Source organism: Chaetomium globosum, genomic scaffold (genome assembly GCF_000143365.1).
Source record: "Chaetomium globosum CBS 148.51 scaffold_4 genomic scaffold, whole genome shotgun sequence".
NCBI classification, from domain to species: Eukaryota; Fungi; Ascomycota; class Sordariomycetes; order Sordariales; family Chaetomiaceae; genus Chaetomium; species Chaetomium globosum.
The window spans coordinates 2,171,040-2,198,461 of NT_165979.1; the positions used below are offsets into that span (position 1 = coordinate 2,171,040).

The following is a 27,422-nucleotide window of genomic DNA, read 5'->3' on the forward strand; positions in this document are numbered from 1 at the left end:
CCAAGGCCAACCCAGCCGGATGGCTGGGCCTGGAATAAGATGGACAGAAAGAGGGTGAAGGCTGAATCAGCGTTGTTATGCAAGATCATGGGGCTCGCGGATCCGGGACCGGACGGACTACCGACCAGAACCCGGACAGTCGAGGGTCTTGACAAAGCTCTCGACAGCCTGGTCGAGTGGCTCACCTGGGTCGCGGGGGAAAGCACTCCACGGTCGCGGGGGAAAGCACTCCACGAAAGAAGGCGAGCTGCGGCTACAGCTCTCCCTGGTGGACTGTGGAGGTGCAGCAGGCCGCCCGGGAGGCCAGGAGGGCCGAGAGGCTGACGAAGGAGACTCGGGCAGAGTACTGCTGGGAGGAGCTTAGCGAAAGGCTCAAGGACCTTGCTAGAACAACCCGCGAAGCACGGACGAGGGCTTGGAGGAACAGCCTACAGGAAGCAAGCGAGGCAAAGAAGCCCGATCAGATGTGGAGCTTGGAAAGATGGGCAAGGCTGCGGAGCTTTTTGCCGCCAGAACCACCGAGGCTTCCGGAATTTAAGGACTCTTCCGGACAGGTAACGGCCGAAACGCACGACCGGAAGGCCAGCGCGCTGGCCGAGAGGTTCTTCCCGGACCCACCGGCCAACCCGACGGACGTGGAAGACCAAGCCTTTTTGGGCAGCTGGAACCCGGGCTTCGACGTCGTACAGGCAGTGACGCCGACCGAGATCACGGAAGCGATAGGAAGAGCAAGCCCCTGGAAGGCGCCAGGCGAGGATTTGCTCCCGATGGGCCTTCTGAAGGCGTGCGGAGCACCGTTAGCTGAAGTGCTGGCCCTTCTGGCGACAAGGTGCCTGGAGCTAGGATGGTTCCCGAACCGTTTCAAGAGGGCGAAGACTGTAGTACTACCGAAACCAGTAAAGGCTCCGCCGGCGTATCAGACCCCGGGGGGATACAGGCCCATTGCTCTGCTGCCAACCCTGGGGAAGGTAATAGAGTCAGTGGTCGCCAGGAAGGTCACTCAAGCTGCAGAAGTCAACGGCCTCCTACCAGATGAACAAATGGGGAACAGGGCACACCGCTCCACAGAGCTGGCTGTCCGGCGAGTAGGTAGCCTTGGTCCAGGAGGCGTGGAGACAGAAGGGTGCGGCATCCCTATTGCAACTGGACATCTCAGGAGCCTTTGACACGGTCAACCATACCTGACTGCTAGCAACTTTGCGAGAAATGGGCTTCCCGAGGTGGCTGGTCCTCTGGACGAGAGATTGGTTGACCGGTCGAGAGGCCGCCCTTCTTTTCGACGGCAAGACGGCGGCACCGACGGCAATTCGGGCAGGGGTCCCCCAAGGCTCACCCCCTTTTCGCCTGTTCTCTTCATCCTGTACATTTCCTCATTATACAAGCAGCTAAAAGACGAGCACCCTCACTTGGCTATAACAGGGTTTGCGGATGACACCAACCCTCCTGGTATTTGGTCGAAACCCCGAGGCCAATGTCCGGCAACTAGAGGGCGGCGTGGGAAACGTGTATGCGATGGGCGGACAGCCGGGGGATGAAGTTCGCCCCGGAAAAGAGCGAACTCATCCATTTCAACAAAGGGCGACAGTGAACCGGACGGGTAAACCTTGTCAACCCAAGGGGGGGCAACTACGCCCCGTTAAACCAGAAGGGTCTGCCAGATTCCTGGGAGTCTGGTTGGACTGGAAACTCAACTGGAAGGCTCACCTGGTGGCAGTGGAGAAGAAGCTGAGGACCCAGAGCTATGCCCTGTCGAGCATCGTGGCAAAGACATGGGGAATGGGGCTAGCCAAAGCGCGAGGAGTGTACACAAAGTGCATCCGGTCGGCGCTGGCCTATGGCGCATCATCGTTTCACATCCCCACGGATGTGGGAGGCGAGCCGATAAAGAAAGGCATCACCAAGGCCCTCGGGAAGGCCCAGAAACAAGAGCTTGCGGATCGTGGCGGGAGCCTTTAAGTCTACCCCAATCCGTAACCTCGAGACAGAGACGTGGGTACCACCATTGGACTTGTACCTAAACAAACGGCTTGCAGATTTCGAAAACCGACTCCAACAACCCGATCTGGACGACGATCAAGGCGGCAAGAAGACGGCGGGGAGCGTTGTCCTCGCCGCCTGCCGCAAGATACAGCAGGAGACTTAGCTCGAGGAGGGGCAACAGGGGCCGACTGCGAACCTTGGGACCTCAAGGGCCTACGGCGGTGGAGAGAGCCGCGGGCACGGTCATGCGCTGGACGGGGGGAATCGTTGATACGAACAGGGTAGTAGAATAGGCTTGGAGCGAGGTGGTTAAAGGAACGGGACGGCAGGGCAATCACCAGGCCGGCGGACGACTTTGACCATCAGCAGGAGACGCTATTCCGGAACGAAACCCTAAGGAGGCACGACGGTCTCAGCAAGGCGAAGAGCTCACTGCTGATTCGAATCCGGACGGGAGCAATAGGCTTACGGGACTTCTTGTTTACAACGGGGAGTCCCGGAGGATTCTGACTCCTGCCTGCGAGTGTGGCGAGGGACGAGAGACTGCCAAACACCTGGTAGTGGTGGTGTTTGGCCCCACCGTTGAAAACCAATGTTGGTTAGCAAAACCACAGAAAAGCCCAGGGAAATTGTTAGGCAAGTTTACCATGATATCGCAGCGCCTCTCCATATCCGAGAGCGTAGCCAAGGCGGCCGCCTCAGGCTCGGAGATGAAGCTTAGCGTGGTTTCGCCTGCGACGCGCGCTGAGAGCATGCCTGCCTGTTCGGCGGCTTCCCTCATCCGGTTGCGAGCGTAGTCAGGCCAAATGGCGGGGAGAGTTATGACGATGTGGAACTTGGAGTAGTTCACTAGGCTCCGGCTGGCCGTCTCGATGATTCGCTGGTTACAATGATTGCAGAGCAGGCGCAGGAATCCAGCGATGACGGCGACTGGCGTCTTGTTATGCTTCTTGAGATAAACTCGCGCCTCTTTGATCTTGGTCGACTTTCGGACATCTTCGGGCAGGTCCTTGTCGTCGATGAGTAGGAGCTTGAACCACTTCCCTTGCTCCGCACCGAAAGGGATATTGTATCCCCAGCTAACTTTACCCTTGGACCCGAAGGAAATGGCGGTCGGGGTTTTCTCTTCGTCGGAACTAGAGTGCAGTTCTGAATCCCAACTCGAAATGACTTGCATGCGCTTGATCTTCTTTGACCAGGTGAACGCGACCCCGGAGTACGTGGTGCCGAAATCGATCCCAACAATGATCGTATTGCCGGGCTGAGAACCCTGGGACGCCATTGCTGCGATTGATAACGAGCAAAGTACGAGAGCTTTAGATAGGTACGGGAAAAGAAAAAGAGAAAGAGAGGCGAAATTGGTGGCTCTCGATGATAGCAGCCTGATTAATCGCTGGGGGGGAACGGAGATGTCTTGTTCAGCCAGATGGAGAATCAAAAACAGAAGGAATTAAATGGTGGATTGCGGAATGGAGAAAAAAGTAGCAAGTTTGAAAGATCAGATAGGTAAGATAGGCGAGAAAACTTCCGCTGTGCGTGGCAGTGATGGGTAGGTACCGTAGGTAGGTACCTATCTTCCTCGAGACTGGATGAGAGGCAAGCAGTGTGGGCCAAAATCCAAAACCGACTTAATTCAATTTAATCCTAATAAGCCTCTACCTTGCCTCAAGAACATCAAAAATAGGTACATGGAGAAACCAACAGCTGGGTTTTGAAATAACCAGGTAGCGGCGAACAATTGGAAAAACTCACTCAGTTGCACAGGGAATCAGGTCCGATTCTACTGACGGCGTTAGATCATTAGCACGATTGTGTTGATCAATTAATCCCTTCATGTTGGGCTGATATGCCACTACCTGTGTATCCTCTCAGGGTAACTAATAACTAGCACCGACATGATCGAGGAAGTCAGCCCTTCTCTACAGGCACCTTGGTACCCAGTCTGCTGGATTTGCATGGCCACTAGGCAGGTAGCTACCCTTCAATGATTAAGTGGGTTTCTCGACTGTTAGGTACGCCATTGTTCGGACAGTCCAGCGTTTAAGGTTTGGAAAGGGGAGTGTTTACTTCTTGGCAATCAAGCGGAACCAGTCTGTCTAAGGCGGTGTTACATCACCAGGTGACCATCGATCAGGCACTTGATGATGGGCGCTGCACTGTACTACCTCCGAGACTCACCTCCGGACCTCCGGGTGGATAAGACAGAGATACCTAAGGTAGGTAACCAAGACATGGCCTGATCCTGACCGGGCAGGAAGCAAGGACAATTTCGAATAACGGGCTATATAAACAAAAACAAGCCTGTCACTTCTTTACCAACCCATATCCAACTTCAACTCAACAATTTTGGTTTTCTCATAACGTATACATCATGCGTATCTCCGCACTTCTCCTCACTTCCCTTCCCATCTGTCTCGGGGTAGCATCTCCCTCCCATACCCAGCCGGATGTGTACGAAGCCATTCATCAGAGGGAGTCAATTCTCGCCGAGACTCTCGACACCAAGGACTGGAGCCGTCTTGGCGAGTCAATGACGCAAGACGTCGTCTACGACAGCAGGCCTCTGGGACCGGACTACGGCGGCCTCTCTGTTGGTCTTCAGCAAGTCATCGAGAACACCAAAGCTGCATTTGGAGATGCCAAGGTTGCGCACCACGTCTCGAATGCCATCATCAGGCTAAACCATGACGCGTCCAAGGCCAACGTTACCACCTAGTGCGTAAAGTCCTCCGCAATAAACTTTTTTGATATGGAGCTAACAGTAACCAGTATCGTCTGGTCTCGCTGGGAGCCAAAGGCGCTTCACGATCCGAAGAAAACGTTCCGCATCTACGAGAGATGTGACGACAAGTTTGTGGTGGATGACGGGAAGTGGAAGTTGAAGTATAGCTTGGTCACAAACCTGGCCCCAAAGGTCGAGAATCCTTACTTCAACAAAGAGAAGTAAGCGTATTAGCGCTCTCGCATGTACATGTACCCACGCCGTTCCATGAGGTGCAGCTACTGCACATAGTCCGCAGCGGCACTGGACTTCAAGAAGCCGTGGTTGGGTTTGGGTTAATTATGTCGATTCTTCAAACGGCATAAAATATTGTCGATAAAAACTGGAAGGCTGTATTATTATTGATCCAGCAAAAGCGAGATTAGCAAGGGCTGCGAGGAAGGGATTGATGGGATAGGATTCCACCTAAACCCGGAATTAAATAATTATTTTTAAAGATCAAAACTTCCATGTTTGGCATTTTTTAAGATTGTGTCGCACGGCTGGGACTGAGTTCTGTTTTTGGCGGCCGGGAGGAAAAGGGGAGAAGGGTCAATGTTTACTTCTTGGCGGCTAAGCGGGACCAGTCCCTGAAAGCAACAACAGAGAGAGCCACACCACGTTCGAGACTAAAAACCCATCCAACAGCTCTCGGTCGAACACGCGTACCCTCTTCACCCCATATTCCCAAGAAACCTAACAATTGAAACCGGTTTTCCCGTATCGGCCGTCCTGGCCAACGCTCATCGCCCCCTTCTGGCCCCTGCCTATCCAAGTCCCCAATGCAGTTCACAAAGCCCTCGGTTATGTGAGGCCTATCGGCCTGTCACGGTCCCAACGTAGCACGGTTGGCCATCTAAAGCAGCAAGCTCCCACTCGGCGCGTCCCTCCTCCTCACCTCGAGCCGAACAGACGGATCACCAATTACGTAAAAGCCGTGCTGGAAGTTCTTGGGCTCGCAGCCCTCAGCCAGTCGAACGTCGTACTTGAGGAGGATGTGAGCCAGGGCGAGCTTCAACTCGTTACTTGCTAAGAAGCGACCGGGGCAGATGTGCCGGCCACCACCAAATACGTTGTACGTCGGGCTGGACTGCACGAACTGGCTGGCCTTGTCGCCTTCTTGGCGCTTGCGCAAGAACCGGCGGGCGTCGAATTGGTCTGGGTTGGGGTACACGGCGGGATTCCACAGGTCGGTGGAGTCGACCATGATGTGAGCGCCATGGGGTATCACTTTGCCGTCGGGGAGTGTTGTATCTTTGAGGGCCACGCGTTCGAGGACCACTAAGGGAGAAATGTTAGCATAGATACTTGCCAGGGAAGAAAAAGAAAGCAAAACACTATACCTGGCCCGCTGTTCAGTCGCTGCGTCTCTTTCATAAAGCTGTCCATTAGAACCATGCCCGACAAAGCAGCAGCCGATATCCCATGCTCTCCAATCTGCTCCTCCACCTCACTCCGCAACTCCCCAACCAGTTCCGGACGGCGCGCAATCTCAACCACCAACGCCCGAAACAACTCCGTCGTCGTAAACAGCGCCGCCATTGCCAACGAAAGCTGCACATCCCCGGCCGGCACCCGCCCACCCGACGCCTCCTGCGCCCACTCCAACGCATCCTCATACTCCCCCCCTCCCCTCCCCTCCCTCACCGCCGCCCTCTCCCGCAACACCGCATCCATCACCGCCCTTGCCCGCGCCACATACCGCCGGCACGCGGCCGCGTTGGGCAGGAACCAGTGCGCCACGGGCCGCATCCACCGCGGGTACCGGTGCAGGTCGGCGACGCCGGCGAAATACGCGCCCACGTACCCCTGCACCAGCGCCAGCCACTCGGCGTCGGCGGCTTTTTCGGGCCCCGCGAAGACGGAGGAGGCGGCGCGGGCGATCACGCCGAGCGTGGCGGTTTGCCAGTTGGGGAGGACGTGCCAGGAGGAGGAGGGGGAGGTGGAGGTGTTGTTGTCGTCGTCGGCGCTGTTGTTGTTGTTCCAGAGGGTAGGGAGGCCGTGGGAGAGGCTGGTGTGCATGGCTTTGATGAGGGTGGGGTTGTTGCTGGGGCCCATTTTGGTGGTGATTAGGTTGATGAGCATGGAGTCGGGGTCGTGGAGGAGAGAGAGGGCTTCGAAGCCGGGGATGCCGGAGAAGAAGTCTTCGCGGACGAGTTGTTTGTGGTCGAGGTCTTTGTTGGATTTGACCCAGGTGGTGAGGGAGGAGGGGAGGATGATCTTTTGGCCGTGGGGGATGAGGATGGTGATGGGGCCGCCGTGTTTGGCGAGGCCATCAATGATGAGTTGTTTGGCATTTTCGCGGACTTCGCGGTATGCTTTGCGGCGGAAGAAGTCGTTGGGGTATTGGTTAACGATGGGAAAGGCGGGCGGTTGTCGTGGGCGGAAAAGAAGATAATACACGCTTGCTAAAATGGCCACAGCTGTCCATGTGCGGACGCTCAACAAGAATTCTGTCAACATTTTCGTATAGAAGCTGCAGATACAACTTGAACAAAATCCAGTCAAATGAAAGATATCAATGATCATTCATACTGAAGGTGTTTTAGAAATTCTTATGGAAACTAAATAGCAGGTTTGATTGTGAAAAGGGGATAAGATTTGAGTGGGGCTTGGAAATGGTTCAGTATGAATCATCGCGACAAAACAAGTCAAATCAATTGAACGGCCCCAGGTGTCCACTATTTTAAACTTCTAGATTTTGGGTAGTTTACTATCGCTGCTTGTTACATGTTTCTGTGCGGAGTCATTGTTAGTTGCTGGTATATCTAGGATCTTGGGGTTCCTTCGAAAGCATTTGCAGGCAGTGATGCTCCTCCCATTTTTGCCACTTGTGGGTGTCTTATCCTCAGAGCGGAAAGGTACCTAAGCAAGAACAGTTACAGTTCAAAACATCCTGGAAGTTTGACACTAAAGATTTGAGTTACATTTCCCTAGGATATGTACCTAGAATAACACAATGTCTAAAGTACTTATCCGCATTGGATCGGGCATATACATACCCACGGTAACATACTAAGAAGGTCTGGTATCTCCAACATTCATCGCCACCTCACGAAGCACAGAACTTTCAACTCAGAGCAGCAACTTTCATCATGAATTGTAACGGTAGTAACTCTGGTACTATTCTGGTACTATGCTGCATGGCTAAATCGTACGATGGGCTGCGTGTGCGGGGAATCCGAGATTGTCAGATTTTGTCACCCCATGAGCCATGCATGGCTCGGAGGGGGACTACTTAACCCCCTGACTAGCCGAATCTATGGCGTCACTCGATCGGATCGTGCTCGAACCACCTAATATCCAGCACACCCAATATACAGTGGCGATACGCGACGGTTCTGAGCATTTGATGTGTATCGCCTCGCTTTGGGCATGAGGTTTTCGTTGAAACCGACATTCGTAAACGCGGCAAAGACTGTCTCAATGAGCGGTTCGAAGCAGCTGGCTGTTAAGGCCTTCCCTGCAGTGGGAACGGCAACCATCGCGGGAAAATCACAGCCGATTTACACCTCAGTCTCTCGGACCAGAGGTCTGACGTACCTGACATCACGGCCACCCTCATGGAGAGTATCCCTTAACCCCTACTGTCGTCACTTACCCGCAACCCAACACTCACCCTTCACCACCTCATCTCGCCGCTCCACCGAAGGCAGCGGCGAGCCACACGCGCCCAAATGGCGCCCTCCCACCGATGAGGGCCTCAAGCAGCGGCCCGTCCTTGTCATCGGAGCAGGCAACATCGGCCGGCGGGTGGCCCTCGTCTGGGCGTCCAACGAACGCCCCGTCACCATCTACGACATCTCCCCCACCGCGCTCAAGTCCGCCACCGAATACATCACCGACAACCTGGCCGCCTACTGCACCGCGCGCGGCACCCACCCGGGCCACGTGCGCACCACCTCGGACCTGCGCACGGCGACCACCACGTCGGGCTTCCCCGCGCGCGACTCGGCGGGGGCCATCACGGCCGAGGAGCACACCAAGGCGCCCTGGCTGGCCATCGAGTGCCTGCCCGAGTCGCTCCCGCTCAAGACGTCGGTGCTGGCGCTGCTGGAGCGCTCGCTGCCGTCCGACTGCGTGCTGGCCTCAAACAGCAGCAGCCTGACCACGGCCGAGATGGCCGCCGAGGGGCCCCTGGACTACCCGCACCGCCTGCTCAACACCCACTACTTCATCCCGCCGCGCAACCGCATGGTGGAGCTGATGTCGTCCGGGGCGACCGCGGGGCAGATTTTCCCGTTTCTGGCGAGCCAGATGCGCCGCGTGGGGTTTGCGCCGGTGATTGTGCCGAGGGATATTCAGTCCCGCGGGTTTGTGTTTAATCGGATTTGGGCGGCTTGTAAGCGCGAGACGCTGGCGGTGCTGGCGGAGGGGGTGGCTGAGCCGGCGGATGTGGATGCCTTGTTTAGGGACTTTTTCCATGCGGAGAAGGGACCGTGTGAGAGGATGGATGAGGTTGGGCTGGATACTGTGGCACGGGTGGAGCAGCATAATTTGGAGAGGAAGCCTGAGCTGGCGAGCGAGGGGCCGTTGAAATGGTTGAGGGAGAATTATGTCAGAGTGGGGAAGCTGGGAGAGAAGAGTGGTGATGGTTTGTTCAAGGGTGAGGAGAGGGATCGGCTGAGGGAGAGGCATTATTTGGAGAGGTACAAGGTTGTTGAGGAGACGTCCGGGGCTTAGATTGTCCGTCTTACCTCCCGGTGGGGATTGGGGTTGGTGTTGAATGAAGGGCGTTAGTCCAGGTAGTTTGTTAACTCTATGTCATGAATACTAAAGGGCGTCAAATGCAAGAAATATCTCGGCAAAATGGGTCACTTTTCATGACGCGTGCCTTTCTGTGGCACCAAGTGATGTGAACCAACAAAACCTGCAGGTCCGCTAACTGGTGCAGTGTTACCTGGGTTATCAGGCATCTTATTCACAAGCACATCTTCACGGAGATCCTCCCGGAGATGTCAATCAAAGGCGCACCGGATGAAAGTGGAAGTCCAGGCAGGAATTAGTCACGGTGACGATAAGGCACGGTGTGAAACCGCCATTATTAGGGGTACAACCGTACAAACCAGCTGGGTAGATAACGGCTCACGCTCCAACACTTCTTTACAGTTTTACTCAAGATTGTGGGTTATTTTTGCTTTACCTGCCTCTTGCTGCTTCCGATACCCGACTCAATTCCGTAGAGTTCTTCATCAGAGTTCTTTCCAAGCGCTCCAAACACCACAACTCAAACAAGTCCACCGCCATCGCCATCATGGCTTCCTCATTCCCTACCCCCAAGTTCATCACGGGTGGTTGTCTCTGCAACAGCCTGCGCTATCGCGTGGACTTCCCCGACAACCACGATTTCAGTGCTTCGGTCAGTGCTCGACTCCGCCTCGCCCACCCTCTTCCATAAGACTGCCAAACCACTGAATACCTGCTAACTAACACACCTTGGCACCCTATGTGCAGTCCAGCCACTGCCAGTGCACCCAATGCCGCAGGCAGGGCGGTGGCCTCTTCTTCAGTTGCCACGCAATCGTTCCGGCTAGCGTCCACTTCAAGTTCACCTCCTCGACTGACAACCTCAAGATTTACCGCTCCAGCTCCAGGGGCGAGCGTGTCATCTGCTCCAAATGCGGCTCGTGGATTTACTGGAGACCGACCGGCGAGGATGCAGGTGACTACCTTTCCTTTACCATCGGCACTGTCGACCCGCTGTATCTGTTTGGCGAGGGTGCCGACGGCGTCGAGGTGCCCAAGGGCGGATTCGGGTACGCCCTGACGAATGGCGGGGGCGGCAGCTGGTTCTCGGAGAACGAGATCAAGGGCATCACCGACTGCATGGCGATTCTGGCGAATAAGAAGCAGTGAGCGGGAAGGGAGGGCGCCAGCTCCGGAGGGGAATTCCGGGAATGGCTGTGTGACAGCTATAATCATCGATGGCGGTGGTTAATTTAGCGGTTACAATGGATGGGCTGTGCCCTCAGCCGATGCGTTCTCTTCAACACCAAGCTCCGGCTATTAGGTAGCCAACCAGTCTGGATTGTCCCCCATGACAGTCTTGCCTCCCGTGAATCACTATTCGTCATTCCTTTAGTGATACGGACTAGAAGGTTGCACAACATGACCCGGGGGACCCTGTGACCCCTGAGAGACCGGTCTCCCCGCTTGGGCGGGCTCTGATAAACGGACATAGTTCTCGGGGAGATTGCTCTCCTCACAATGCTTAGCTGCATTGTACTTCTTAAATGCCGTCTGCACCAGCAGGCCGACCTCTTTCCGGTCTCGGCCAATGACGCCGACGGCCAGTAGCGCCTCGGTTTGTTCGATCCTAACTTGTCATTATAGTCTCCCGGACCCAGGGAAGAAGAGAGGAAGGGGAGAACAGAGTCATGGGCAAACTCACCAATCCTGAACCCGCTTGAACTCGGCACGATCATGATACAAGCGGTCCGGTAGGCCCTGGCCCTTGATCAAGGCCAGTAAACCCGCAACAACAGTGTTGAGAGCGCCGAGCAACGTGATAGCAAGCACGTAACTCCCTGCACTCGGGCCCCTAAACATACACCACCACACAACCAACCGGTCAACAACACTGCAACCACAGTACCACACCCACCCCAAAACGCACCCAACAACAAAAACAGCATACAAAGGAGTGAGAGGAAGGAAGGAAGGAAGGAAGGAAGGAAGGAAGGAAGGGGCGCTCACAACGCCGTCAGCGACGCGCCAATCACTATCTGCGAGACGTGGCCCGCGTTGATCACAAACGACAGCAGATGGAACAGCACGCCTTGCGCCGCACCTCGGCCCGCGCCGCCGCGTAGATGCTGCCCGGCCGGCACCCCTTCTCTAGTGCTGCTGCTGGTGCTGCCGGTGCTGCCGGTATTGCTGGGGTTTCAATGTGCTGCTGCCCGGCTTCTAGCGACGCTGCGTCTGTTGTTGGCGGTGCTGGTCTGTTGTTACTGTTTCTGTTTCTGTTGTTGCTGTTGCTGCCGCTGCTGCTGTCCCTGTTGCTGTTGCTGTTGCTGTTGATCCCTACCGCCCGCTGGAAGATGGCCAGGTTCTCGTCGTTGGGCCGCCGCATGTGCAGGCCTGCTGGCGAGCCCCATATCGCTAGCTCTATGTCGGTTTTGGGGAGGCCGGTGTTTTGTAGGCCGAGCCCGATGGGTGTTTGGTGATCGATGCTGCTGCTGCCGATGACGGTGGATCCGCCGCCTGCACTCCCGGGCGGCTCCGTGTCGGGCGCCGGAGAGGACAGCCCGACGGCGGGGGCGTGGAAGTTGGTTGGGGATGCTGGGCTAAAAGTGGTGGGTTGTGGTGCTGACATTGTTGTTGTTGGATGGGGGAGGGCTGGTGGTATAATTTTGAGGTGTAGAAAGGCTTCCGTCGGTATCATCAGGTCGAGTTGGTGAGCTCCGTGCCTCTGACATCATAGTGGGATCCCACTCCCCCTCCGGTTCTCTGTCGGTGACAAGGAGATACTACCTAATGGAATGGTGGGGATGGTACTTCACTGATGTTATACATTGCTCAACGAATTGCGGCGAGTCTAGATTCCAACCGGTACTTTCGTGATGGAAAGTCCGTGAGCAAGGTCTAACCTTGACGCCCACCAGCGAAGAGAACAAACAAAACTGTGTAAATGATCAACGACTTTAGGGTTACGGATTGCCTACCGGAATCTGAGCGGCACCGAGGGATGTGTGGTGTAGTGGTGACTGCTTATGAGGACATTGCGAGTTATACAAGTCTTGAATGTTTGTTGCAGGATCCATTATCTAACATGAGGAGACCAGGTTCCTTCACCGTACCATGATTTCTCAGGATTGGTTGTTTCGGTTCTCTTAGTCGTCCCAGCTTCGGTGCTCCATTCATCAGTTTCACCATATGTGCTATCAAAAAAGAAAAGACCCCAGGCTCTGGAGCCAATATTTTCCCGGTTGTTTCTAAAAGCCAAAGCTCGATACTTCCTTTTCCTTAAGAGACCAAATGCTCAGGACACCTGATAAAGATAGAACAGAGTAGTGGCCGTGCAAATATGGGCTTACCGTATCACACCGTCAAGGCCAGAAATATACATAACGACTCAACATCACCACCGCCCCCACCCTTACCATCCCCCCACCTCACACCTTCATCCCATTCTCCTCCACCTTCCGCCCCCTCTCATACATACACAATACTACTAAACGCCTCAAGAGTCCCCCTCATCCACCAACCTTGCCCCATCCTCCGTATCCGGCGGCAGGCGCGTGTACAAGCCCCTCCCCGACCTCGGCGCACAGCGCCGCCAGCGGATCAATCATCCTCGTCATCCTCTTTCCCACCAACCCCCCGCCCCGCCCCCCATCCTGGCTGCTGGCCCCCTCCTTTTGGCTCCCCCCGCCCTTCGTCCCCTTCCCGGCACCCGCAATCTTCCGCACAAAGTTGATCTGCCCAGTCGGGTGGGCGTCGGCGCGTGGGAACAGCCCCTCGGTCGTGGTGCCCGCGAAGATTGACCTGGTCCCGCCGACTTGGTAGGGTTGGTGGGGGTGATGCTGCTGTTCAACAGGGAAGACGCCCAGCTTTGGGAGACTGTTTCCATGATCAGGCCACGAGCAAACCGACTAAATTCGCTTTCAGTTGACATGCCATTGAGAGGTCCGCCTGTTTTTGTTGGGTGGGTTTGCCAGCCCAGCTGCCCTTCTCCTGCCCCTTCTCCCCCTTGTTACCACCCCTTCCCTGGTGGTGGTGGTGTTGGTGGGGGTGGTGCTGCTGCTGCTGCTGCTCGATCTTCTGGCGTTTGCTGGTGGCGTGCCGCTCCTTTTTGGCCACGCAGGTGCCGCAGTACCAGACCTTGCCCCGGTCCTGCACGATCTCGTCGGCGATCCAGGGGTCGTGGCACAGTTGGTGCCAGCACTCGTCGCAGCCGTCGCAGAAGACGATCTGGTTGGTGGCTGGGCTGTGCATGCGGCTGCACTTGAGGCAGAGCGCCTGCTCGGCGGTGCGCTTGCCGTAGTGGTGGGCCGGTGCGCGGGGCCGCCGGCTCGCGGCGTCCATGGCGGCCGGGTCGTAGGCGTCGGGTTTAAGGACCTGCCGGCCGGACTTGGTCATGGTGAGGGGCGTTGGGGTGAGTGGGGTGGTCGACTCGGGTGGAGGCGCGACGGAGGGTTCTAGGGAGGAGAGGCTGGAGGTGCTGCTTGCATCGTTGTCTCCGTCCTCGTCGGGTTGGGGTTTCGTGCGTTTGCGCTTAACCTGCGGACCCCGGGGGCCGGTCACAGGCTTTGTTTTCTTGATCTTGCTCTCCGAAGAGAGGACTTTGGCGACGACGGTCTTGATGGGAGACGGCTTTGATGCGTTCGTTAGGCCAGCCGTGACCTTTCTGATCGCGCTCATGCCCGCGCTACTATTTATGGGCTTTGGGGCTACCGGTCTAGGGGCGGGAAGTGTGGCGGGTGGTGATGGGCGGACGGGGGACGCGGCGGGCATTTGCATAGTCATCTGAGTTGAGATGTTCATCCCCATGACCAAGCGTCTTTTGGCATCCTCGTAGGCGGCAGGAGGGATGCTGGTCGTGAGAGCTGCGGAGTGGGAGATGCGTGACAAGGCGGTGCTGAGGCTACTGGGCTCGCCTTTCATCCTCTTTAAGATCATCTGTGTGGCCGCGGTGAATTGCGGGTTGTAGAGAGGCCGGGTTGTCGGAAAGGGGGCTGTGGGCGTAGGACTGGGTCTAGGTGCGTTGGGTCCTGATCCTATTCCGGGACTGGGAGCTGGAACTGTTGTTGGTGCTGAGCTAGGTTTGGGTAGATTGGGTCCTGGTTCTGATCCGGCACTGGGAGTTGCTCCAGGACTGGGAGCCGGCGCATTGGCCGGCGCCGGCGCCGGGACCGGGTTAGTGGGCGACCCTCCCGTGGAGTTGCCGCCCGCATCTTCCAAGATTCCATCATCTGCCATCGGACATAAAGAGCGATAATAACAAAATAAAATAATCCAAATATCTGTAACAAATGGCAGTGGTGGCTCTTCTCGTGCCCCGGATAAGACAGGCTTGATTGGGTATTATGAAGTAAAACGTTGTTGAGTTCGGCGTCGGGTTTTACCTCTATCGTCAAATTTGTCAAGGGTCCTCGATTTGCTTGCTGTCGCTGAGCAAATTTGGTGTTTTTATCCAAAATAACACGTCATCACGTGAGTTTCACGTGCAAAACCCTAACCCTTTTTAAGCACCACTTCCCCTATCGTGGTCCTCCAGGGGCACCCAGAAGGTTTCTACGTGTGTGTCTCAACTGTGACATTCAGGATAAGCCTGTGGTGCTGTTACTGCTACCTAACAACACCCTTCTGCTTCAGAACTTGCACCTGAGCCTCGCCCATCCCCAAATGTTCCCGTAGAATCTCATCCGTGTGTTGTCCCAAGGTAGGTGGGGGACTGCGAATCCCGGGCTTGCTCTCCGAGTATTTGATGGGGGTGTTGAGCAGCTTGATAGGCCCGCATTCATCATGATCAACCTCAATTACCATGTTCCTCGCTTTGGTCTGCGCGTGCGCCAACGCCCCCTGCACATCATTGACAGCAGCATAGGGCATACCCTTGCCCTCGAAGGTGTCGAGCCATTCCTGTGTCGTCTTAGTCACGGTAATGGCTTCAATTTCTGCCTCAAGCTCATCGCGGTGAGCCACTCTAGAAGCGTTGACTTGGAATTTGGCGTGATCCTTCCACTCGGGCCGGCTTAGCCCATCACATAGAATACCGAATAGCTTGTCGTTCCCCCCACCAAACAGGACGTCACCGTCCTTGGTTTTGAAAGACCTATACGGAACGATAGAGGCTGCGCCTGTCAATACGAGCACCGGAAACAGAGGCGTAGGAGGTACATACGATGTGCCGTCCCCCATCGGCCGGAATCCTTTTCCCCGCTAATTAGGCAGCTGCTGGCGATATTGGACAGCGTCACCGTCTGGCAATCGCTCAACGCGGCGTCAATATGCTGGCCTTTACCGGTCCTCGCACTTGCAAGCAGCGCAGCCATGATGCTGTTGCTGGTGTATAACCCCGTGGTCAGATCGGTAACTGCAACACCAACCTTGACCGGCGGCCCGTCTCGGCTGCCGGTGATGTGCATTAGGCCAAACTCGGCCTCGACCATCACATCATAGCCGGGGCGTTGTGAGTACGGCCCCGTCTGGCCATAGCCGGTGATGGACGCGTAAATAAGCGCCGGGTTGATCTTGTGGATGGTTTCGTAGTCCAGACCGTACTTCTTGAGGGAACCGGGAATGTAGTTCTCAACCAAGATGTCGCACTTCGCGGCCAGCTTGTGGAGGATCTCGATGCCGGCAGGATCCTGAAAAGACAGGGCCAGCGACTTCTTGTTGCGGTTCACCTGGACAATTTAGCAACGGTTTGAGCCTGTCTCCTCGGCTTGTTACTCACTGCAAGAAAGTAAGCAGACTCACCGGGGCCCTCGTGTAAAGAGCCGGCCTTGTAGGTAGCATACGGTGGCCCCCATGCTCGAGTATCGTCGCCCCTCACTGGATGCTCTATCTTGATGACCTCGGCGCTCGAGGGGTATCAACAACTAAAGCCATCTCTGTCAAATACCGGCACAGATGCTTACCCGAGGTCTCCCAGGATCTGAGTGCAGTATGGCTAAAGAGTTGGTCAGCCGTGGAATGAGGCTTGCGTTGTACGTGTAGTGTTGTCTTACTCCGGCAAGCCACTCTTGTCATATCCAACACCCGATACCCCTTCAAGTGAAAGAGACCCTGGTGCCGAGGCCGCAGCGGAGACGGAGAAGCGCCGACGCATCCGGCACATCTCGGACCGGGATCCGCCCAGAGCGATACGGGCCGAAACACACCGAGACGAACACTCAAAGTCCTGCTCACCCGGCTCATGGCGGGATTCATTGGGTATCGACTTGGTTCAGTAAAAGGAGAAAAGAAACTGAGTGAAAGGGAGAGAAACAAGAATCCGAGTGTTTCATGAAAAGTGGATGTGATGTGTCCATTGAAAGGAGGAGCGCACACAGGACCGAAGGTGGTGCCCGGGCTTTCCTCCGGTTTAGCGTAACTATCGAAACCGAGGAAACAGGGATCGCCGTTCACTGTTTCCACAGAACGGGCGGTGCCGGAAAAGGGGGGGGGGGGGGTGTGGGTCTTGGGTATTCAAGCCATCGTTATAATAGGTATCTACTCGAACATGGCCATTCGGGGGCTCGATCTAAGAATATAGAGTAAAGTTTGGGCATGTTTTGAAGAAGTACCCTCTCGGGTTAGGTTCTGACAAGGATCGGTACGTGTAAGTTACCGCTTCAAGCCAGCCGCTTGAAAATACCGCTCGGGCCACCCAGCCTGGGGAACTGGGGTCTTCGAGATCTCGCCTTCCAGCGCCCTCAGCCTCGCCAAAATATTCCATAACCGCGTCCGACTTTTCGACTCACATCCCCATCGCAAACCACTCCAACCCACCACAACCACACCAACACCACCAATCGTCCGCCCATCAAAATGGACTACCAAAACCGCGCCGGCTCCAAATTCGGTGGCGGCGGCGTGGCCTCGCACAGCGCCACCAACGCCGACCGCCGCGAACGCCTGCGCAAGCTCGCGCTCGAGCAAATCGACCTCGACAAGGACCCCTACATCTTCAAGAACCACCTGGGCTCCTTCGAATGCCGCCTCTGCCTGACCGTGCACCAGAACGACGGCTCCTACCTCGCGCACACCCAGGGCAAGAAGCACCAGACCAACCTGGCGCGGCGCGCGGCGCGCGAGCAAAAGGAAGGCAAGGGCGAGGTCGACCCGCACACGGGCCTGCCCGTCGGCGTGGTCGGCGCCGGGTTCGCGGCGCTGGGACTCGGCGGCGCCGGCGCCGGCGGCCCGCGCAAGAACGTGGTCAAGATCGGCCGGCCCGGGTACAAGATCACCAAGGTGCGCGACCCCATCACGCGCCAGCAGGGCCTGCTGTTCCAGTTGCAGTACCCGGATATTGGCACGGGCGTCGCGCCCAAGTGGCAGGTCATGAGCGCCTTCTCGCAGCGCGTTGAGGACCCGGACCGCAATTTTCAGTACCTCCTCGTCGCTGCGGAGCCGTATGAGACGTGTGGCTTCAAGATCCCCGCGCGTGAGCTGGATAAGCGGGAAGATCGCCAGTTCGAGTACTGGGATCCGGATTCCAAGGAGTATTGGGTGCAGATCATGTTTATGACGGAGCGTGAGGAGCGGTTCAATGCCGCGCCGGGGCTGACGGGAAGGCGGTGATGGGCAGGTGGTCGGACAAACTTATTGTTGATTTCTGAGTGGAGTGGGTTTGTACAATATGGGGTAGGAAAGTAAATCGGTCGACGAGATGGGAGGCAGGCAGGGAACAGCAGCAGGACGGCAAAATACCCTCGACATTCGACTCTGCGGATCATGGCCGTAACGCCGGACTAGCTCAACAACACAAACCTAGGGCCAAGATCGTGGGTTTAGGGCGGATTTTCTCCTGGTCTAATATCGCGTCACGGGATTGCATAATACGAGGGACCCGGCCCACGGCAGCGAGACATCGACATCAACTCAGGAGTGGAACTGGGAGCTGTAAGGCTACAACACAACTTGGCAACCCATTGCAGAGCTAACAGTCGGACAGCGGAACCATACTTCGGGGCCGCAGACACGTTTGCCGGCATTGAAACGCCCAAGATTCAAGATATCACGAGGCGATACTCTCGAGATGGTGGCTTATGAAATGTGGCTCTTGAGTTTTGACTCTGCCAGTCTGGTTGTGTTCAGCCGGTGATTCGGAATATTGGATAGGTAAAATATGGATTCGTATAGAATGATCATGACCGCGCAAATTCTTCACACAAAGAACAATGAACAACGAACGTTGCCTCCCGAAACACTCTACATTGCCATTTCTCTATCTCCGCTAGACCCTGACTATACCTCGACTATGCCATGCTCATATCCCCCATCCCTCACCACCACAAACTTTCCGAAAAAACCGAAGTAGATGGAAAATCCGGCCGAGCTACCACCGCTGACAACGACTACCGTGCGTGACACCGCTCAGTCTATCCATGAAACCAAAACCCGGCTTCACAGCCAAACCATTTTTCACCCCCCTAACTCGGCAGAGCAATCACCGGAAGTTGTTATCGAACCGCTTGAACGTGTACCCGATAAACGGCAGGCTCATTTCGGGGCTCTCCTCCTGTTGGCCCGCGGGGACGCCGCTGGCGGCGCTGCGGGCCTGGGCGGCCTTGAGCATGGTCGCGTTGTCCGTCTGGTCGATTTCGTCCGTCGGGAAGTAAGTCGTGTCGATGTTGGACGTCAGGCGCGGCTCGAACGGCGCACGGATGCGCCGCAGGCTGTCGAACTCGACGCCCCGGAAGAAGGAGTGGCTCTTGATCTCGTGCGCGCCGCCGCGGCCGAGCCGGTTCTCCGAGTTGCAGATCAGGCTGGGTTGGGGGTCAGTAAAGGGGTTAGGGAGGGGAGGGAAAAGCTGGTGTCGCTTACCTCCGGATCAGGTTCTCCGCTTCCACGCCGAGCTGGATGTCGTCGGGGAAGTAGAGTGATTGCCTCCAGTTGACAATCTTGCGGTAGGTGTCGTGGCTGTCTTCGGCGCAGAATGGCGGCCAGCCGACCAGGCATTCAAACATGATGGTGCCGAGCGACCACCAATCGCAATCGAACGAGTACCCGTGCCCAGTAAAGATCTCTGGCGCGATGTAGTCGGGCGTGCCGACGGTGGAGTACGCCATCAGTCGCCTCGATCGCCTCCAGTCGTTGATCTGGGACCGGTTGCTGACCGTCAGGTTGATCTGGTCGATGGCGATCGAGTTGCGGTTATCACGCGGCTTGTTCGACTTGCCCTGGAGGAGCTGTTGGTAGTAGTTGTTGTCATGGAGTTTGTGGAAGCCGGTCGAAAGGCCAAAATCCGTCAGCTTGACGTGACCACCCCGGTCGAGAAGAATGTTATCTGGCTTGATATCTCTGCGGCTCGTCAGTTTCGGGCCTGCCTTTCCCCCTGTCAACCTGTGCGCACCTGTGAATGAAGCCCAACTTGTGGACGGCATCGATGGCCAAAACGATCTCGGCGATATAAAACCGCGTGATGTCCTCGGAAAAGATTTCGTATTTGATCAACATGGTCATCAGATCTCCGCCGGGCAAGAATTCCATCAGCATGTACAAGAAATTGGTGTCCTGAAAGGTGGTGAAAAGCTTAACCACCCAGGGGCTGTCGGACTCGGCAAGAATATCACGCTCTGCACGAACGTGGGCGAGCTGGTCCTTCTTGAACATCTCCGTCTTGATCAACGACTTCATGGCGTACACCTTGCCATCGGCCTTCTTCTGCACCAGCTTGACTTCGCCGAAGGCGCCCTTGCCGATGATTTTGATGGTGTTGTAGTTCTCGGGCTTGTCCTTGGTTCGCAAAAAGCGCAAATAGGAGCCTTCCCTACGGCCTCCTGTAGCCCAGACCGATTCCCGGCGGCGAGGGTCGGTAGTTTCGGCCAGCTTCTGCTCCATCTCGCTTTGCCTGTACCATCAATTGTCAATACAAACGTATCCAGCGAACAAGTGACAGCAAAACCCACCTCTGATTGCGCTCGCGAGCCCTCTTGACACTGTCCTTAAAGAAATCCGAGGCGAGCTGCGAGCACTTCTTTTGGTTGTTGTTGGCGTTCGGCCCGTACTTGTCCGGGTTCCGCTCGGGAGCGGGAGCAAAATAATCGAGTTGGGGGGTCTGAGTTGGCATCGGCGGCGCATTTGCGTAACTTCCGTAACCGGGTTGCTGGCCTCGCGAGTCGGCTGTCCGGGGCCGTTGACCAGAGGACGGGCCACGAGAGGCATAAGGGGATCCCCGACCAGCACCCCCTAGGTTCTGGTGGGAGAACTGGTGGGCGAGCCCCGTGTTGGGGTCATTGTTGGCGCCGGGTGTCGTCGACCGAGCCTGGCCATAGCCCTGACCAGCAGAGCTGTAATCGGCAGCCTGAGCACCGAGCTGGGATGAGTACTGGGCGCCGTACTGGTTGTTGCTGCCGGGCTGTTGGAAGTATCCGGCGGATGCTTGGCCTCCTTGCTGGTAGGGCTGAGGCTGCTGGGCGCCGCTCTGGGGTGCAGGCTGGCCTCCCTGGAAGACGGGCTGAGGGAAGGTGGAGGGCGTAGTGGGATATGTGCGGTCGGTGGCGGCCAGTCGCTCGTTGTTACTCCCAAAGTTGAGGTACAGACGGTTGCCCTGGTTGTCCATCTTGCCGGCGTGCTGCGGGTTATGACCGTAGCGGACAATTGCTATTTGCTGCTAATCTGTGCTTTGCAAGCTTCGGGCTCAGTCGGACTGCAGGTGACAACGGGCGAGGTCGAGCCGGTGTGGTGCAGAAAGGGGGACGACTGGAGTGACCCTTGCGTTTTAGGACCAGGGTCTAGCGAGATCGAGGGCCTGGTCTGGTCGCGTTCTGGCTGTCAACCCTTCGCTTCGGATCACCGCCCCGCCTGTTTGGGCTTGCTCGGGAGGTGGGGCAGGGGCAAGGGTAGGGGCAGCAACTGCAACACACGAGACCGACTGCTCAAACGATTGAGCCAGTGATGAAGAATCTCGTTTCCTCGTTCTGCAGCAAAATGGTGGTGAGATTCACGTTTGTGTGCCCGAGTATCGGGTACGATGAAACAAGAGCCCGAATAGAGGTAGTACTTGTTTGTGCTTTTGTCGGTGCAGCCCAGTGCAGCCCAGTTCAGACCAGTGCAGACTCGCTGAGGTGTCACCACAACAGGACATCCAATGCAACGAATCTCAGGATGGCAGTAAGTGGAGAAAAAGAAAGAGGGGTAGGGTAGCCGCTAGCAGAGTTGCCCAGTCGATGCCCTGCTTAGCCGACACACTTCAAACCCGGGTTGGGATAAGAGCTGTTTAGATTCTTTACATGCAACTGCATTGTGTCTGGCGGGAAACCCCTAAAAGGCGGGGTTGCAATGCTCTATTCAATGGGTGTTGACCGCACTTTCCAAAACTTATGTTAAGCCAAGTTCCTTCCCACTTTCCTCTCCTTGGATCTCCGGTCTAGCATTATGTGAACTCAGGAGTTATTAAGGATATCAAGAACCCATTCAGTTCAAGAAAACGAAGTGCATTCTAGTCTATTACTAGTAAATAAGTAGGTAGAGAACACAACCTGGGCTGGGCCAGAATACAGACACTGCCATTGCCTGTTTTTGCACGTGCTACTTCGTACGACACACAAAAAGTGGGCGGTCCGTGCATGGCAAATCGCTTATCGCGATAACATCGTCTGGAAATTTGAGCCGTTCACGACTCCAACGCCGATGGATTTCAAAAAACGATAGGATGATCATAAATCGACATTGAAGATATCAACTGCCTTTGTTGTCTTGAAAAGTGGCGAAGCCTATCGACCTTCCTCCCAGACCGAAAAGCCTCTCCAGAGGTCGGCGCAAGCCTAATGTGCTTGTAGTACCGTTGAAACTCCCTCAAAGGAAACTCAGAAACAAACTCAGAGCCACCATGGCCGATCCGACGCCCACACCACCCCCGCCGCCGGCTGCCGATGCTGTATGATTCCCTGGGATTTATTCTCTATTTTGTGTCCTTTTTCTAACAAATCCTCCCATGTAGGCGCCGAAGGCCCCCCCTCGAAACCAGGCCCTACGCATGTTAGGTCTGCCTGCCCTCCCTCGAAAACTACCGTCTCGGAACTGGATGATATTTTGGACCATATCGGGCGCAATAACGGCAGGGATAATCTACGACAAGCGCGAGAAGAAAAGAGCCGTCGCAAAATGGTCGCATGCAGTCGAGCATCTGGCCAGGGAACCGCTACCGGACAACAGCCTAGGCCTGGCGCAACCGCGCAAGCTGACCATCTACCTCTCAAGTCCGCCGGGCGACGGCTTGCGTGTTGCCCAGGACCATTACACCGAGTATGTGAAGCCAATTCTGGCTGCTAGTGGGTTGGACTGGGAATTTGTGCAGGGCCGGCGGGAGGGAGATGTGCGCGCATACGTAGCTGAGCGTGTGCGTCGGCTTCGCCGTGGCTGGGAAAACAATGACGAACTGGATATGTCAAAAGAGCCCACTAAGGAGGAGATTGTTGAGGCATTCCGCAAGTCGCGTGGCATCAAGGACTACGACGGCGTACGGGGCGATGTTGTCATTGGCAGGCATACTTGGAAGGAGTACCTCAGGGGTCTACACGAGGGTTGGCTAGGCTCCCTTGCGCCACCGCCCGAGCCGCTCCCAGCAGTTCCCACACCGGAATCAACCACGGAGGATAAGCCCGCTGAAGACCAGGCGACCGAAGGCAAACCCGCCGAAGAGAAGAAGCCTGCGGAAGAGGCAAAGAAGCCCAAGAGGCCGCCTCAACCAAAACCACACAACACCACAGCCGACTACTCTACTGCATTCCTCCCTCCTCGCGCCCCTAACGAGTTCGATCCCTCCGCACCCATCCGTGAGCCCCACCTCCTCGGCTTCCTCAACACCCCGACCCGCCTCTACCGCTTCTTCAACCGCCGCAAGCTGGCCGACGATATCGGTCGGGAAGTCGCCGCCGTCTGCCTATGCACGTACCGCGAATACAAGCAGCTCGCAGCCGACGCCGACGCCGCCAGCTCAACAGACTCCAGCGAGCAGTCACAATGCGAGCAACAAAAGGAATTAGCGTGGGAAGAGAAGGACTGGGTCAAGACAGTCTGGAAGGAGGACGACCCCAAGGATGCCGAGGCCACCGAGGTTGCCGAGAAGATCCACGCGAAACCCATCGTCATGGACGAGCGCATCGCCGAGCGCATGCGCCGCTTCCAGTTGCAGCCCGAGGAGGAGGAGCGGGTACGCAAGATTGTGGTGCCCGAGGAGGAGGTCGAGGGCTGGACCAAGGGGAAGCTGCGCCAGCTGTACCGGTGGGGTGTGAAGAAGGCTTTCGAGAAGAAGAAGGCCTCGCCATTGGACGGCGAGGATCTAGATTAAAGAGCGGGGGTCGGGTGCTGTTCCGTAAATGGTGTACTTGTATGACTGTTGGGTGTAAGTGTTGGAGTATCACGGTGCATAGCTGTGGCCACAGCGCCCATATTGTAGGACTAAATGATAGATCTCGCCGGGTGGGACAACGGTTGGACCAACCTGTGTTATCATAATGAACTAACCCCTCTTGTCATTTCATTTGCATTTGGCGGTAGTTGCGGTTGGTCTTGGTGAGACATAATGTTAGTGTAGAATCCTCTTCGCCCTTTTCTTATCATTCTACGCCTGATATTCCCCTGAGTTCTAGCTTACTCTAACGGTACATTAGTAGCTACGCTTCTCTAGGGTAGACTAGGAAAGTATTGATATACTTCTCGAGGATTATTTCTGCTAAGAGACTGTTTCTAGCCCCGTACACAACGGCTTCCGTGGTCCAAAGGTGGGAACGGGAGAAAGTTATGACCGCAATCTCACTAAATGCCTACTACCGTTGTACAAGAGCCTTACTCTATCTGCTAGCCTGCCGCTTCTATTCTTTCCTCGTTAGCCAAACGTTATACAAGCCACTCTCCTTACACTCGACATTTCTCTGAAGCATGACTGGATATCTCTGTACTCTTTCCCTGGGTATACTCCTTTCGTTCATTTGTTACTTACTACACCTCTTCCACGGCCAAGATGCAAAAGTGGACCAGGATGCAGAAAAACGGTAGCATTGTTAATAGAATCCTTCAGGCTTACGAAAAGTTGTGTCTTCCGACGTTACAAACTGGTTTAGGCCGTTGAGAGACCAAGTCCCTGTCATGAACTACCCACACAGAATCCAGCAGCGAACTGTCCGCTTCAATAACACCTCCTGCAGCTCCCGTCAGACCCAGACCCGTATACATCCATCTTGCCATCGTCCCAAGTCACGGCATTCGGCTTGGTATACATACTACCTCCCATATTCTCCCAGTCCGAAGTCCACTTGTCATCCTTCCACACCTTCCGGTAAAGAGCGTTGTCGTCACCCGTGATGTACACCTCCATCTTACCACCGTAGTACACCACATCCGGCGCCTTTCCACCCTTTATTTTTCCGCCCATATTCTCCCAGCCACCCCACCCCGTGCCTCGCTTGTACGTCTTGTGCCAGCACGCACCATCAGACCCTTTCACGAAGACATCCATCCGGCCATCCCACGCGCACGCCGCCGGCTCCCCATCAAGCGTACCACCCAGACTCTCCCACTGGCCCCAACCAGACTCATACTTCCTATGCCAGGCCTGCCCATCCTGGCCCTTACAGAACACGCTGGTATGGCCCTGGCCCCAGGTGACAGCCTTGGGCGGACCGTCGAGGTACCCACCCATGTTCTCCCAGCCGTACCAGCCCTTCTGGCCGTCATCATACCTCCGGTGCCAGCACTCGCCATCACTGGACGACACGTACACGCTCACATGGTCCTTGCCCCAGGAACAGGCCGACGGGTAGTGCTTCACGCTGCCGCCCATGCCCTGCCACGGGCCCCAGCCGCCGCTGCCGCTGCCGGAGTCGTAGGCGCGGTGCCAGGCCTGCCCGTCGGTGCCCTTGCAGAAGATGTGCATGTTCTCCTTCTTGCGGCTGCACGCCGCCGCGGGCGAGTCGAACGACCCGCCGATGTCCTGCCAGCCGCCCCATTTGCCGCCGTCGTAGGTCCGGTACTTGCACGTGCGGTCTTTGTGCACGTAGTAGACGTCCTGTCGGGACCCGCCCCAGGAGGCGGGCGTCGGGTTCCAGGTGGAACTGCCCTCGAGGTTCTCCCATTGGCCGGATGTGGCGCGGTCGGAGAGGGATGACTTGGTTAGGGGTACCACGGGGTGAGCTGGGGAGGTGTCGGGGGATCGTTTGACCGGCGGGTTGTTGAAGTACTCTTCTGAGAGGAGGTTGGACCGTTTCATCAGGAAGGTGCTGTGACCACGGGGTGCGTTCCAGTCAAGATGGTTGGCGCGAGGTTCGGGCCGGAACAGGTTGGCTCCATGCTGGGGCACAGAGACGACCAGGCCGCTGAATGCAACGAGGAGGAGAGATAAGAGGTGCATAGTTGCAGACATCGACTGTTGCCCAAGACAGTTGTCGGTACCCAGAAACGGGCATTAACCTGGGGGACCTGTGGCTCCTTAAGGCAAGCTGGGCTATCGCGATACTGGGGCGGCGGGTTCAGGAGAATCGGGTTGGTGAATGTGGTCGGCGCCACAAAGTGACCATACGCTGCAGTAATATATTGCTTCCTCCGGGTTTCTTCGCATCCGACGCGGCATCTTAGCTATCCCGACCTGTTGCAGCTTCAGCTCTACAAACGACACCATTCTGTAGGTCATTCGGGTCTGAAATGGGAAGCACATCGCATCAATACTCTGTGGTACTACCCACCACTTTTCTTTTTTTTGTCGTTGTTTCTTTTGAGCTGGAGCACGTCGGCCTGAGTCTAGATGGAGATGGGAAACGGTTCAGTACGACCCAAGGCCACGGAGGACTTGTGATGCGAAGCAGGAGACCACCCTGCTATACGACGTTTCCCGGATAGTGCTGCCTTCCTTGATATGGCTCCCATCCAATCTCATGGCGTCTACGTTCAATCAATCGAAGTGGAAAACGGCAACCAGCCCGAGGCGGCACTCCCCATATCGTGTGATGTGTACCCCAGCATTCTGGGTCCCGGAGTTGTGCCTATTCTCAATGAGTTGGAGGCCGTGTGAACGCCGATACATTGCAGGCTTGGCGAGAGTCGGCGGTAACACAACGCAGTTTGTTTTGTATGTACCAACGGTATGTTGAGGGAACTAGAATATATCCTCATATCCCAGAGATGTGCAAGTTCAGGGAGTGGAGTGAAGAAATGCCTTGAATGAAATATCGACACTCGTTAAGTCAAATTCTCAGAAAACCACATGGGCTTGGATGGATGTAACGAGATCTAGGAGGGTTCATACCTATCAGTTCCGAGCTTTTTTGTGCAGACACAGAACTTCTGTACGCATAACAGGACGCTTCTCCAAGCTCTCGTATCGTCACGGAAGCTCTAGGGCCTCAGTCATCCTCATCATCGTCGGATCCATAGTCCACCAGCAACCCCCCGGGCTTGGCGGTGCTTTTAGTGGTCACCTGTGCCGGCGGTACAGGCGTTGTGGTCGCCGGCGCCACGGGTTTCGACATCCCTTTTGGCGCATCCCCATCACCGCCAGCACTCAACTCCACCCCCATCTCCTCGCCACCTTTCCCATCAACCGCCTCCCTTTTCTCATCATCCTTCCCATCCCCATCCTTCCCCTCCCCAACCCCCTTCCCACTCCCACTCCCACCCCCACTAGACTCCCTCCTCCCCCCACCCACGCCAACCCCCTTCAACCTCTTCCTCCCATCCCCCCCCCCCCCCACCCTCCTCTTCTGAGAGCAAAGGGAGACCGAAATACCCATGCGTCTCTAATCTTTGAACGCATAGATGGTGGTTTTGATCACAGCCACATTGTCCAAGACGGCGCGGCCCCGAAAAGAAATTTCTACCCCGCAATGGATACCTTAGGTCTAATTCGAGCTATATAACGTCTCTGAATTCTGCCCGGATTTAGGGAAACATTCAAATAGGTAAGCGGCAGCCTCCCGATAGCGAGAACCTTCCCACGGGCCGGACAACTATCACTCCTCCCCAGCCTACTTGGGCCGGCGCGAGGAGAGCGCATCGTCTAGACTTTGAATGAAAATATACAGAAGTACAAAACTTT

General features: G+C 56.0%; 12 protein-coding genes across 12 annotated transcripts; 5 read left to right on the top strand and 7 right to left on the bottom strand.

The window, feature by feature from the left end:
• Nucleotides 1-39: 39 nt before the first annotated feature.
• On the top strand, nucleotides 40-1,166 carry CHGG_04425 (uncharacterized protein; the record flags this gene model as incomplete). Its single annotated transcript, XM_001223638.1, has 2 exons — nucleotides 40-171; nucleotides 243-1,166. 2 exons carry the CDS (start codon nucleotides 40-42, stop codon nucleotides 1,164-1,166), a joined length of 1,056 nt encoding a protein of 351 aa, XP_001223639.1.
• Nucleotides 1,167-2,014: 848 nt separating this feature from the next.
• Nucleotides 2,015-3,262, bottom strand: CHGG_04426 (uncharacterized protein; the record flags this gene model as incomplete). The annotated part of the gene is made up of 3 exons (XM_001223639.1): nucleotides 2,015-2,115; nucleotides 2,450-2,534; nucleotides 2,627-3,262. The coding sequence occupies 3 exons, from the start codon at nucleotides 3,260-3,262 to the stop codon at nucleotides 2,015-2,017; spliced, it is 822 nt and encodes a 273-aa protein (XP_001223640.1).
• A 1,089-nt stretch (nucleotides 3,263-4,351) lies between these two features.
• CHGG_04427 (uncharacterized protein) lies at nucleotides 4,352-4,927 on the top strand (the record flags this gene model as incomplete). The annotated part of the gene is made up of 2 exons (XM_001223640.1): nucleotides 4,352-4,695; nucleotides 4,750-4,927. 2 exons carry the CDS (start codon nucleotides 4,352-4,354, stop codon nucleotides 4,925-4,927), a joined length of 522 nt encoding a protein of 173 aa, XP_001223641.1.
• Nucleotides 4,928-5,597: 670 nt separating this feature from the next.
• On the bottom strand, nucleotides 5,598-7,204 carry CHGG_04428 (uncharacterized protein; the record flags this gene model as incomplete). Its single annotated transcript, XM_001223641.1, has 2 exons — nucleotides 5,598-6,022; nucleotides 6,085-7,204. 2 exons carry the CDS (start codon nucleotides 7,202-7,204, stop codon nucleotides 5,598-5,600), a joined length of 1,545 nt encoding a protein of 514 aa, XP_001223642.1.
• Nucleotides 7,205-8,167: 963 nt separating this feature from the next.
• Nucleotides 8,168-9,424, top strand: CHGG_04429 (uncharacterized protein; the record flags this gene model as incomplete). Its single annotated transcript, XM_001223642.1, has 1 exon — nucleotides 8,168-9,424. The coding sequence occupies one exon, from the start codon at nucleotides 8,168-8,170 to the stop codon at nucleotides 9,422-9,424; it is 1,257 nt and encodes a 418-aa protein (XP_001223643.1).
• A 456-nt stretch (nucleotides 9,425-9,880) lies between these two features.
• Nucleotides 9,881-12,056, bottom strand: CHGG_04430 (uncharacterized protein; the record flags this gene model as incomplete). Its single annotated transcript, XM_001223643.1, has 6 exons — nucleotides 9,881-10,011; nucleotides 10,177-10,642; nucleotides 10,850-11,057; nucleotides 11,133-11,282; nucleotides 11,438-11,466; nucleotides 11,532-12,056. 6 exons carry the CDS (start codon nucleotides 12,054-12,056, stop codon nucleotides 9,881-9,883), a joined length of 1,509 nt encoding a protein of 502 aa, XP_001223644.1.
• Nucleotides 12,057-12,936: 880 nt separating this feature from the next.
• CHGG_04431 (uncharacterized protein) lies at nucleotides 12,937-14,104 on the bottom strand (the record flags this gene model as incomplete). The annotated part of the gene is made up of 2 exons (XM_001223644.1): nucleotides 12,937-13,303; nucleotides 13,560-14,104. The coding sequence occupies 2 exons, from the start codon at nucleotides 14,102-14,104 to the stop codon at nucleotides 12,937-12,939; spliced, it is 912 nt and encodes a 303-aa protein (XP_001223645.1).
• Nucleotides 14,105-15,031: 927 nt separating this feature from the next.
• CHGG_04432 (uncharacterized protein) lies at nucleotides 15,032-16,606 on the bottom strand (the record flags this gene model as incomplete). The annotated part of the gene is made up of 5 exons (XM_001223645.1): nucleotides 15,032-15,537; nucleotides 15,588-16,092; nucleotides 16,143-16,269; nucleotides 16,327-16,358; nucleotides 16,598-16,606. The coding sequence occupies 5 exons, from the start codon at nucleotides 16,604-16,606 to the stop codon at nucleotides 15,032-15,034; spliced, it is 1,179 nt and encodes a 392-aa protein (XP_001223646.1).
• A 612-nt stretch (nucleotides 16,607-17,218) lies between these two features.
• CHGG_04433 (uncharacterized protein) lies at nucleotides 17,219-17,971 on the top strand (the record flags this gene model as incomplete). The annotated part of the gene is made up of 1 exon (XM_001223646.1): nucleotides 17,219-17,971. The coding sequence occupies one exon, from the start codon at nucleotides 17,219-17,221 to the stop codon at nucleotides 17,969-17,971; it is 753 nt and encodes a 250-aa protein (XP_001223647.1).
• Nucleotides 17,972-18,839: 868 nt separating this feature from the next.
• On the bottom strand, nucleotides 18,840-20,462 carry CHGG_04434 (serine/threonine-protein kinase cot-1; the record flags this gene model as incomplete). Its single annotated transcript, XM_001223647.1, has 4 exons — nucleotides 18,840-19,158; nucleotides 19,217-19,693; nucleotides 19,746-20,243; nucleotides 20,302-20,462. 4 exons carry the CDS (start codon nucleotides 20,460-20,462, stop codon nucleotides 18,840-18,842), a joined length of 1,455 nt encoding a protein of 484 aa, XP_001223648.1.
• A 1,761-nt stretch (nucleotides 20,463-22,223) lies between these two features.
• Nucleotides 22,224-23,684, top strand: CHGG_04435 (uncharacterized protein; the record flags this gene model as incomplete). Its single annotated transcript, XM_001223648.1, has 2 exons — nucleotides 22,224-22,271; nucleotides 22,335-23,684. The coding sequence occupies 2 exons, from the start codon at nucleotides 22,224-22,226 to the stop codon at nucleotides 23,682-23,684; spliced, it is 1,398 nt and encodes a 465-aa protein (XP_001223649.1).
• An 837-nt stretch (nucleotides 23,685-24,521) lies between these two features.
• Nucleotides 24,522-25,742, bottom strand: CHGG_04436 (uncharacterized protein; the record flags this gene model as incomplete). The annotated part of the gene is made up of 1 exon (XM_001223649.1): nucleotides 24,522-25,742. One exon carries the CDS (start codon nucleotides 25,740-25,742, stop codon nucleotides 24,522-24,524), a length of 1,221 nt encoding a protein of 406 aa, XP_001223650.1.
• Nucleotides 25,743-27,422: the final 1,680 nt, after the last annotated feature.